We start from the raw sequence: 12551 nt of genomic DNA, 5'->3' as shown, positions 1-12551 counted from the left end.
TCTACATTCTTGACTTAATTGTCAACCAAATGAAGAGATAACAAAAAAAAGATGTTTGAGTTGAAAAAAATCGTTACAAAACCTAACTACTAATTGAATTACATATTGTCATGCCATACTACAACACTCACGAGATCTGCCATTAAAAAGACAACGAGATAAAAAAAAAACAACAAAATAAGCAAAAACAAAAGTTTTAAGGAAAAAACTCAATATCTAAATTTAAAAGCACCTAGTAACAACTTCAAAATGCAATCAGATAAAACCTTAACAGCGCAAGCTCACTTTTTCGGAATTATTCAGCAGACGGAAATTTTCCTTAATGAGACTAGGTAACAAGTCGACAAAGAGAAGAAATAATGAGGCGAAATTCAATAATCAATCAAAATTTTTGAAACCAAATAATTACAAGTGTCTTAAAATCATTAGCTTATTACAAAATAGTTGTTGATAAAATTAGAAAAAAGTCTTTATGGAACCACTGGCACTTGCTTTTGGTTAGACTAAGCCATGGGAACGGACTAAAGATACAGAAAAACTCAAAAATTTCAAACAATTTGCTAAAACACAAATTATTGATGCCATCAAAATCAATAGCTATTATCTAAGTAATATAATTTTTTTCAGTTTTTATTTATACTAATTCAGCTAAAATTACGTTTAATAAAAAGGAACAGGTTCATTCGGGGCCACATTTGAAAGTCATTGGGATCTCTTATTACACGAATATGCTAAAAGAAGAGAAAAAGAAACAAACATAACACTCACAAAACTTTTATGAAAATGCATAAAGTCCAACAAACAAAACATAAGTTAAGACATAGTATTAGTAGACATACTAATTTTTTGGAGTACAAGGAAATGAATGGGACTTCTCAATGATGAGAATAAGTTACAAGTTGACGAAAAGTACAACAAAAACTGAAAAGATTGAAAATATATACTATAATAAACTTTATGACCATTCGCTATAAACTGATTGCCTCAAATAGCATCATTCATTCAATGCTTTTTTTCTAAGCCTATGAGACCGTTAATTTTGTTTACTGCTACATAAAGAAAAAAACAGGCAATATTAGCAAATTCAAAAAAGCGAGAAAAGTGTCGAGCGAAAAGCCATTAAATAAATGAAATTTTCATTGAAAATTTTTCAACTTTCAAATACTTCTTTTGCAGCAATGGGTTTTTTTATCAATATGACTTTGATAAGTCAACAAATAAGAACAAATACATTAAAACCACGAAATTTTCATTAAAACCAGAAAACCCGTAGCATCAACGCCATTAAATTCAATAGATTTCAACGGAAGTCAATAAATACGCTAAATTATGCCTCGATGGGACAAAAACAATGTTTTTCTTTCATGAGTCTTTAATAAGACATCACAACAAGTCACTGACTATGAAAACGACAACAAATACAGGCAAAATTCAAAAATTCAATAGAATAGTCTGAGAAGAAAAGGTCCGGGCCTTTTAAATCAAAAGATTTTATCTGAAAACATTATCTCCTATCCTTTGAACGTCTTCTCTAAACCAATTGGGGGCTATCAGTTTTAAGATAAGGTGATAAGATTTCAAGAAAAACCAAAAAATATCCAAAAATTAAAAAAAAATTATGAAAACTCGTGCATCGAAGTCTTAAAACATATAATTAGAAGATAAAATCGCTTAATAGATAAATTTGGTTGAAGTAGAAAAGCCAAGGGTACTGAGATTACTGAGACTGACCTACAGTTCCCGAAAATAAGTTTACAATTGTTTAATATTCAAAAAAATTTTCGAAAAAATATTTTTTAAAGCCTTGAAAGCCATTTATTTCAATAGCTTTCAATGGATGGCAATGAAAACGCTCAGTTATGCCCCATTAGAAGGACAACTATGTTTGACAAGCCTACTTGATCAAAAAAATCACAATAAGTCTAATGCCTATGAAAACAACTATAAACATAGGCAAGATCCAAAAATTCAGTAGAAAAGTACGAGAAGAAAGTGTCGAAGCCTTTTAAACCATACGTTTTTCACTGAAAACATTCTCTATGATCAAGTGAACATTTTGTGGAAGCCAATCGGGGCTACCAGTTTTAAGATAATGTGATGAGATTTGAAAAGGAACCAATAATACCAAAAAATTTTAAAAATTTTAAAACTTTTTTAAATCTTGTGGCATTGAAATGAGGTGACCAATAATTAGAAAATAAAACTTTTAACCACAATAGTTTTGGTTGCAAAAAGCAGAAGGAAGGGCCTCCTGTAATTACTGAGACTGACTTACAGTTCACGATATTAAGTTTATGATTGGTTATTGTTGAAAAAAATTTCCGAAAACTTTTTTTCAAAGTCTTAAGAGCCATTAGCTGTCCATTTAAAGCATCAGATAGGTTTAATTAATGCTCATTGTGAATTATATTGCACATTAGTCTACAAGTCTGTGCCATAGGACTCCAAAAAATTTGTAAAACTCAACAAAAAAGAAAATCAAAATTTCATTTAACGTTACGGAAACTCAGAGTCTAAAAATGAATAATGAGCGATTCCTTTAAAACGAATTTTTTGTTCATTGGTCTTCATTTTACTTTAATTGAGGTTTTTCATAAACGGTAACTCCTCGATTTGAAAAGTGACTAGCCTTTAGGTGACTTAAATAAAAAACAAAATAAAATATGAAACGTTTTCTAAAAAAGGAGCTCTCAATTAGAATTCGAATTTTTTGATAGCAAACTTCCCTTTGAGACCAGAACTAGTCTTCTTATCCTCTTTCGCCTTTTAGGAACACAAAATTGATTCATTTTCTGACGTGAAATGTAATTTTGAATTACTTTTAAAGAGAAAATCCTAATTTCAACGAAAATTCCCCTAAAAGTGAACAAAGCCATGCCAAAAATCACGTGTTCTACAAAACTTTAAACCCCAATAAATCCTCGAAAAATCCGAATTTTTTTTAAAAATCTTTTTAATTTCGAGATACGCTGGACGAGCTTTTTAATGATATCACTAACAATTCTCTACGATGAATATATCGTTCGGCCAAAATTGTCTGAACAAAAAAAACCATTTCAGTATAAAGTTCCTCCCCGCATAAGTGGGGTCGGAACAATTAAGATCTTGAGATGGATACCAAGCACCATATATTATCTCCGAATACTAACTATCAGCTGTATATGGTCTTTATGTCAAAATCTGTATTTTTCTTCATCGCTGTTTATGTCAATAGAGAAACATACAAGCTTGTACAGATTCTTGATTAATGAGAACAAAAGTTCATATAATGTCTTAATATGGACAGAAAAAACATCATAACTTGGCCAATGTCGGTTTTCTTGAGTATATACACTCAATTTTGTCACGCAATTTCACGACCCATGTTGTAAGGTTAGAGTTGTAAGCGGCTCTCGAAACTGATTAAGCTGGGGTAAATTAGTTCAAATTTGCTTCAAAATTAGATACATATATACAGATAATTACATACATACCCATAATTCACAATTCACCCATAACTAACTTGGAGTAATGCATGAACTTGGAGTGTGTTAATACTTGAGACAATACTTCGTAACTAATTTCCACGCCATAAGTCACAGAAAGTAATTTTCACACTATAAGTGACTCATTTCCACTTCACTCTTTCCGACGGTTACAGTTTTTAATTACCGAAATTAAAGAAGGCCCACATGGTGAATAATTCCTGAATTTTTCCGTCTCTGTACTAATTCTAGGTTAAGAAGTTAATCACCGGATTAAATTGCAAAAAGACAAAAAACTTAAGACAAAAGACAAAAATTAAGTTTTTGAAGTTGGTTTCAAATAATCACTGAAAATTTTTGGGCAATAAACTTAGGGCTAATTTCATACTCAAAATGCTGGAATTGGCTTAAATTTATTTTTAAATACTAGTTTACAATTTTTAAGTTTTTTAATAAGATATAAGACTTATTTGCACGTTTTTCAAAATGTAATTTTGATCTATTTGTCTCAGCTCAAGGTGTAATACTTATCTCCACGTTTATCAAGATAAGACATAAGACGTATAAGACAAAAGTGGTATGAGATATAACACTTATTTCCACGTTTTTCAAAATTTGATTTTGATCTTTTTGTCTCAGCTTTACTGCAGGCAGTTAATAAGTGATGTTTTTGGAGAAATTGAAGTTCAGTTTACTCGGTTTTTTACTTCAAGTCATGATTTCAAGTTTTAAACTTTCTAATAGTGCTTTATCACGATGTCAGATGATTTCAATTTCGCAGATGAGTTCCTATCTTTTATTTCAAGCAACGATTAGAAACCAAAAACTAATCACTTATTCAACGCTCTAACACTATGTGATGTCCGTTTTTATAACAATTGGTTCAAATGTTGTTAAATTGATCGTTGAAAATAATCCAGATAAAAATAATATGAGCAAACAAACTAATAGTGTTAGCAGGCGGCTAAAAAATTGTGGGGTAAAGAGAAACTGGAATTGATTAGCCTAATGTTTTGTGTGAAATAGTTTCGTCTTTTGGTAAAGTAATTTTTTTGTAGCAGTGCCGCTATAGTGCAAAACTATGACAAGCTACATAAGCGTTCAAAAAATTGAAGAATCTTTTAATTACAATTTTTTTCTGGACGACCTTCTTTCGGTTTTTTTTTCTATTTCTAAAGCCTCAAACGATATTATATCTAAAAAGAAAAACAGAACTGTTACGTAATCATGTATACAGCAGACGAACCTGTACAAGTAAAGAATATTGTTTTACACCAAACTTCATGAGAGCTTTAAATGTCCGGTTTTGATATCATTGCTCATTAATAAGTTTTGAAAATTTTATGCAATTTAAGGACACATCAATGACTAAACAGCTTATGTGATAAACACCGTTTTTAAATCCCTTTTCATTTTCTTTTTTCAAATTTATTTGTTTAATCCCAGGAATAAAACAGTGATCGGATATTGTTATAAGAGCTTTTTTTCAAATAAAAAACAAGATAATTTTGTTTTCAGGAGTTAGGGGAGGATGTGGTTGATGGGTTGTCGTCTAGCGACCCGGAGACAGTCATGTTGGCCCTGCAAGCTACTGTGAGAAAATTCAGTAACCACAATACTCAAAGGAGTCAATCTTGTGCTGTACAGTCGGCAGAACACCATGTTGCTCTTCATGTGGTCAACTGTGCGCTACGATTGCCCTTTTCAGTTTGCAACTTCTGTGCTGAGCCCTTGATGGTAATGGACACACTATATGATCTACTGTTTTTTGCGCCCTAGCCTTGTTTATGCGCCCCCGTTACAAATAATTGTTATATAGCACTTACTGTTTTAATAATAGCGCATGCACTGAAGATGTTAGAGATCGCACCATATCTTGGGTCGCTCGAACTTCTGATCAGAGGTCATTTTGGTCTGGCAGGGTCTGCTCAGAGGGCACCTTCTGAAAGTAGTCAGATCGGGTCGCTTGGATATTCTAAGACGTGCGTTGTTGGTTCCTTGATGCTGCACGAATTCTTATTGAAGTTCAAAACTGCACAAGGAGATTTCCCTCTCCAAAAATTAAACCCTCTAATTTTTACCAGTTCTCAATCTGAATAGTTGATCAATTATGTTCTTAGAGGACGTTGTGTCAACTTATGATACTCAAAATGACCACTTTACTGTTTCAGAACTTGATTCGTGTTTGTGAGAGCTGCAGTGATGAAGTCTTGAGACCAACTGTCGAGAAAATATTTTACCATATCCTAGACAGGTAAATAGAACGGAGTTTTGACGACACATCTCGGGTCTAGTTTTTGATTTCATTGAGGCATTTTTTGTTTCAGCCGAGACCAAAGTGAATCTGATTTGAAAAACAAATTCATTCGAAGCCTTGGTAAGTAAATAGTTGGATTTTTAAATAGCAAAGCACGAAAAAATTTTGTCTTAGACTATGACCTCAGCCCCTTCTTCGCATTTGTTAATTATGAAAATTCGTGCATTTCAGAAGATACCTATTCCCCAATATGGACACTGTTCCTGGAATTTCAGTCCACTCATCTTATCAAGACTTTGAAAAATGAAGCGACACCACCAGAAAATTATCTGCTACCTGAAACCAAAACTTTGTTGAAGTATCTGAAATTTCACCCGTGGGACAAAATAGAAGACGATCAGTGGTCATGCTTTTTGGTGTCTGTCATTTTACCCATTCTGAGCTCCTATGGGCATTTTAGCAAAGACACCAAACCGTTAGTTAAAGAAATTGTCACTATGACATGTCACTTTGTGGCAAAAGATTCGAGCAAATCGGAGCATTTCCTGAAAAGTCTGGCAAAACTTGGCGATGAAAGTGTGAAGTTGGGCAATTATGTCGAAAAGAAGATTAAAGAACAGAAACTGAAGTTGCGTCTTGCAGAGCAAAATGATGTTTGTGAAACAATCAAAGCTGAAGTTGCCGAAAAAGAGAGGCGAATTAGAACCCAAAACTCCAGGACAGCCGGGCAGAACCAAGTAGAGAGTCAAATTAGCCAAAAAGTAGGCGTTTCTTATTTTTTTGTATTGAGAATTTCTCAAAATTATATTGATTTTTTAAACTATGAGTAAGTCATGCCTTAGTCTCTGCGTCCAAATGTAAACCTTAATTAAAGTTTCTACACAAAAATTAACTATAAAGCTGATAATTTTAACGCCGAGTTATTGTGCTCGACCATTTGAAACCTTGTACCTCGGATCATACAATCGTCCATATATGCATTAAATTTAACTTTATATATATATATATATATATATATATATATATATATATATATATATATTTCTGCAAGTAAATGTCAATTTTAGCACCCTAAGGACATTAACTTTAGCGAATTTGACGAGACTACTCATTGGAAGAAAGGCGAGTGCGTGGGAAGAGGAGGACACAGTCTCTGTTACGTCATCAAAGCACTCCATACCGGCCACATGATGGTACGTGATCAACTCAGTATCTTACACTGCTGAATTCTTGAGCCATAAAAGTTACATCAAGCAGGTTTAAATTGACCAGAATTACATTAAACTTTGTCAGACTCCAGCTTGCGAGATCTGAGCTTCAGTTTAAAAAACTTTAACTGAACATCAAATGTAAGTTGGCACCCTGTTTTCAGAAAGATAAAAATCAATGTTTGTATCAATTGTTTAGCGTATACAAATAGTATTCGACTGTTCCCCTATGTCAGAACGCGTCCCTAAATTTAAGTTTTAGAGAACATGCAACGGTGGCCTTCCTGTTTTCCCAAGCTAAATTTGTTAAGCTCAATTCAATTTCCGCATTAAAGTAAAAGTTCTCTCAAAGTGTGATATGTTTTCAAATTTGTTCAACGTTGACGCTTAATCAACTGAGGTTCTATAGATCTAAGTTCCGAAAGTTTTTGCCGATAGAATTTGGTCAGTTTTCCGTAATCAGCAGGTTTTCCGTAAAATATCCAGGTAAATTCGCCTGCAACGTTTGTAGGCAAGCTAAATTGCAGGTAACATTACCTGCAAAATTACCTGCAAAAAAATGATACGCAATTTACCTAGAATACGGTAGCTAGAATTTACCTGCAAACTGTTCATTCGTCATTAGTATAAACAATAATTTGCATCGCGAATTCAACAATTATTTGAGCAAGTTGAACAGATTTTACGCAGATCTCAAGTTGCGGGAAATTGATCGGCGTCTATCTTAATTTTCTCTTAGCAGGCTTGTCAGTTTTATGAACTTATATTTATTAAACTTCTTATGATTCTGCGTCGATTGATATACAAATCAAAATCAGCAGCCAAATTTAAAACTTATAACTTCCAAAACGGGCTATTTATCATGTGTAATTGTACTGGTGAACAAACAAAACAGTCCCTAATAGCAAATTAATCCAAGACAAAACGGTCCCAGATAAAATATCCCAAACTAAATATAGAATTAAATATATCCACAACAATTAAGAGGAAACCCCTTAAGTTATAAATATGATTGCATTTCATTGAACAAATATTAAGCTGATTACAACATAGTTTTTGCCAAATTATGTATTATGAAAAAAGTTTTTGGTTTAATATTAATTCATATCAATTAAAAACTTAGATTTATTCAGAAGCTTAACTCATAGATTATCTTTGTTAATTAGTTTTAGACAGTTTGTTTTTCTATATTTATTCGCGACTATTTTGTCAGTTTTTATCGGAGTAATTTGTCTGGGACTGTTTTGTCTGGGAGTATTTTGCCATTTTGGATTGTTTTGTCTGGGATTGTTTTGTCCGGACACGAATTGTACTTTGTGTGGTAACTTTTATCAATGAAGGCAAATAGAAACAGCAAAAATTACGTGCAATATTCTGAATATACATTGTGAAGGGCGATCATTAATAATTTCCTCAATCATTTATTTCATTAGAACAAGTTTATATCGACATATTTTGTTTCTAATTTAATGCATTTTTAAACGTGAAAAAAAATAGCCCCCAAACGTGCAAACGGGCAGACCGGGTTAAAATCTTTACAAATCAAGGTCACTAAATCTGTTATAAACCAAAATTATGGTTTACACCTGGTAACAACAAAGGGTTTGTTTGACTTTTCTAAAAAATCACTGGTGCTGTCACTTCTGCAGAAGTGAAATGAAAGAATTAAACCTCGTTAAATTCCGCATAGGTCTGATTCTACACACTTCAAAGCTTAATAAAATTAAGCATATGTGTAGCAGATTGCTGTGAAGAATCAGATAATTATACCTGAGCTTTGTTTTGGTCACAAGAAACCGGGTTCAGTTTTGTGGAAAAGTAAGGAAAAACGGGAGCTCTAGGTTGAGCAGAACACCAGAGATTTTAGTTGAAGCCAGGTTGGCTTTGAAGAACCAGGAAGACTATATTCACAAGAAAATCCAGTGCGCCTTGCGTTCAATCTTGAGCATTAAAATACCGACTTGAGCATTAAACTTGAGCATTAAAATATTGTCTTGCTGGCGTAAAACCTGTAATTTATCTTTTCATCGATTTGGTCCTGGAAGTTTGAGTAACTGGAGAGAAAGGAAAATTAAGGGCTTTTGGTAGTTGAACATAAGGTTGACCGAAATTCCTCTTCTTTGACCAAACGAACTACTGGTAATCAGTTCGTTGAAAGTAATAGGCGGTGAAAGATAGATTTTCAGTTCATAGACTTGAGATTTCCAAACCAAAAACGTAGATGCTACGTCGTCTCTATAGCTTTGGCCCCAGTGACTAACGAAGGACCTCTGTTTTGACAAACAGTTCAAGTCTGTTTTCGGCAAAATACGGGTTTTCCTCTGTTAATTGTGTTCTATTCTGAAACCGAATGTACCCCCTTAGATTCGTTTATGAACATAAGCAATGAGCAACCTATAGGGACCCAAATTTTGGTTTTGAATAGCGCCAACTTGAACTATTGAGTTATTAATCAAAACTCAGAAAATTATTTGACTAGTTAATTGGAACTTACTGATTTGTTCCAGCAATCGATTTTATTATTCAGCAAAGCTGAACGACTAGTCATTTGAACTAATAAAACAGCGTTTAATGCGACGGTACTTTACAGAATATCAGATATAAAGTTACAAAAGCAAACTGCACAATTTAGTATCCCGAAAGCTTGTAAACCACTAATAACGAACTGGTCGGTATAAAACTTTACCTGTCATTGTTAGGAAAACAGCCGTTACATTTGATCGGCCGACCCAGACAGTGGAATACAAAGCGCTGACTAATCTCCAACAAAGCAAAAAGCCAAGGAGGCATTTTTGAGATGCTTAGTCGGACGCCGTTGAATTGCCAACGTTGCCGAAAACAAAACCATGGGACAAAAAACTGCGGCGCCAAAGTAAACAAATTTTGACTCGGTCACGTAGTCACAGCAACTTCGCAAGACAAATCAAACAATGCATAAAGCAGATTGAGCTGAAGGAGAAATAAGGCTACGAATTGATCAAAAATAAGGATCGGCCGTGCAAATTTAAAACAGTATTTAATCAAATTTTGCAATTCGATAATAGTCAAGAGAAGCTGCTTGAGAACAGAGGCAATATCTTTAACATTTTGGAATTCTACCGACTCCACAAAATCCGACAACTCGAGTTTTTCATCAACTTAGAAGCTGTTCGGTTGCCATATATCCCCAGTCAGACAACCATGGAGAATCTGCAGAATCAGAATCTTCTCAAAAGTAAGGCTCCAGAGCCAAATGGTAAAGTTTTAAGACCTACCGGAGAAACTTCCCAAAGGTAAGTTAAGAATCAACAAAAGAAAAACCAGGACAACGAGTCCAACGCGTCTTCTGATAAAAGGGCAAAGAAAGCAGAGGAGCTGGCAGCTCTAGACAATGAATTTAAACCCAAGATGTGCTTGAGAAGAATTGAATATGAAATGAAGCAGAAGGAGCTTGAGATGGAACTGCATCATTGGATGAAGAAGGTGCGCTTAAACTGCAATATGAAAAAGAAGCACTTGAGGCCAGAGACTCTGGTTCTGACGGTTGTACCGCGCTTAGTATACGAAGCCTATCGCCTTCCAATTGGAAAAGTCCAAGGAGCAAGGACGTCTTCGGCTGGCTCGACCAATCAGATAGTTTTGCAGACTTTAACGACTGTAGTTGTGATTATACAGTGAACAGGCGCGACAACTATCGAGTCAGTTTTGACCGAGAGTGCTTACTTAAATTCAGATCTCCTAACGGCGAGCGTTTCAAATTCAACCGTTTAGCGGACCGGTGTGAGCGCGATGTAACGAGCAGTATTAGTCAGCTAATAAAGCTGAAGATAAATTCTTTTGACGGAAATCCGCTGGAGTGGCCGGAATGGTCAAACATGTTTGTAGCAACACTTCATAACCGTGCCATGCCTAACCTGGAGAAAATGAGCCACTTGAAAACACTGCTGACTGGCTAAGCAAGAGCGGCTATAGCAATTTTGGGCTACTCCGGAGACCTTTATGGTGAAGCATGGGCTTTGTTGGAACGGAGGTTTGGGCGACCGTACCCAATTGTTGAGGCTCAACTCAATACTTTGCGAAATCAACGGGCAATCCGAATGCACGAATCAAAAGTTTTAGTCAGCTATTCCACAACCACCTGTAACGTAGTGAGTGTTCTGAAGCACTACAATCATCATGAAGGCGACTTGCAACACTGCAAATCGCGATTGAAAAGTTGCCACCTAATCTGAAAGAGAAAAGGTGTGGTTCTATGTAGACGAAACCAATGAGGACCGACCAGATCTCTGTCTCCTAGAGAAATGGTTATCAAGAATGTCATTCGTTTACGAAGGCATGTCACTGCTTCCAGGGGAACGCAAGGAGGATCATCGACAAAATGCGAACAAAACTAATCAGTTCTCTAAATCCTCGAATTTTAGTACGAGTTCAAACGCAAAGGAAGCGCAACCAACCAATGACGATGACTGCCCTTTAGCTGATGGAACACACAAATATTGGAACTGTCCTCTATTTAAGAGCATGAGCGTGAATGATCGTTATGCAGCTTTGAGGAAGCATCGCTTACGTTACGGATGTCTGGTAAAAGGACATGCAATCAAAGATTGTTAAGTCAATACTTGTGGTATGAATGGATGTACCAAAAAGCACAACCAATTGCTACGCTCAGAAATCCAAATTGACGAGGCACTCATGCAGTCAATTTAAGCGCAGCAACAATCAATCAAAGTAACGAAGTTATGAGTTTTCTTCAGACAGTTCCAGTCTCGATTCAGAATGGCAGCAACAGCTTAAACACATATGCTTTCCTCGATAATGGATCAACGATATCTTTCATCGACGTTAATAAAAAATTGCGAGCCACAGGCACCAATGTAACGCTTAACATAGCTGGCATACACGGAACGAAAGATTGGAAGGCAGAAATAGCGTCCATCAAAATAAAGGGACCGCATTGAAAATTTCATTCGATCGAAGCGTTTGTACACACGTCAATTTCATTGGGAATCAGCAACTACAACCACATAAGCTGAAGAAAAGCTTCAACGAATTGAACGTTCTCCCAAACAAAACGTTCAATTTGATGTGGGCATATTTTTGGGCCAAGATGCTTACAAGCTACAGAGACCATTGGACTACAAGATAGGAACACGGAGTGAATTTTTTTTTTGCTATTCCAACAGAATTAGGATGAGTCAGTGGATCAATGACGGGCAAGAGAAGACAAAATGTTTGTCATTTCGCCTTCAGAGACGATGTGAAAGTGGCGGAGAATATCCAAAAATGCTGGGATATAGAAACCTATGCTTCCAAAATTAACGTCATGAGTCAGTCAAAGAAGAAATTGCAGTCAGAAAAGATGCTAGAGAGTACAACAAAGTTTACAGGCGAGCGGCCTGAACTGGGAATGATGTGGGATGAACCAGAGCCAAACCTGCCGAACAACTACAGCTCAGTCTTGGGTCAGCTTCACTCACTGGTGCAAAGATTCCAAGGGGACCCGAGCCTTAAAAGTTTGTATCAACAGGCAATAGATACAGATGTAGAAAAGGGATTCGTAAAGATATTGAACGAGTCCGAAGTGAGAGGCACCTTTGGGAAAGTATGGTATTTGTCACACCATCCAGTGCTAAGCCCGAACAA

The 12551-nt window shown here is 35.4% G+C and overlaps 1 protein-coding gene across 1 annotated transcript in view; it reads left to right on the top strand.

Moving 5' to 3' along the window:
• The window catches only part of LOC142339076 (uncharacterized), a 44547-nt gene that overhangs the window by 20150 nt on the left and 11846 nt on the right, over nucleotides 1-12551 (top strand). The window contains exons 8-12 of the mRNA XM_075388761.1: nucleotides 4983-5201; nucleotides 5636-5718; nucleotides 5792-5841; nucleotides 5953-6482; nucleotides 6789-6914. Of these exons, the coding sequence (XP_075244876.1) occupies nucleotides 4983-5201; nucleotides 5636-5718; nucleotides 5792-5841; nucleotides 5953-6482; nucleotides 6789-6914 (1008 nt within the window). The remainder of the gene's footprint in view (nucleotides 1-4982; nucleotides 5202-5635; nucleotides 5719-5791; nucleotides 5842-5952; nucleotides 6483-6788; nucleotides 6915-12551) is intronic.

The sequence above is a fragment of the Convolutriloba macropyga genome, chromosome 1 (assembly GCF_964194025.1).
Source record: "Convolutriloba macropyga chromosome 1, txConMacr16.3, whole genome shotgun sequence".
NCBI lineage: Eukaryota > Metazoa > Xenacoelomorpha > Acoela > Convolutidae > Convolutriloba > Convolutriloba macropyga.
This window is presented reverse-complemented; position numbering and strand designations above follow the sequence as displayed.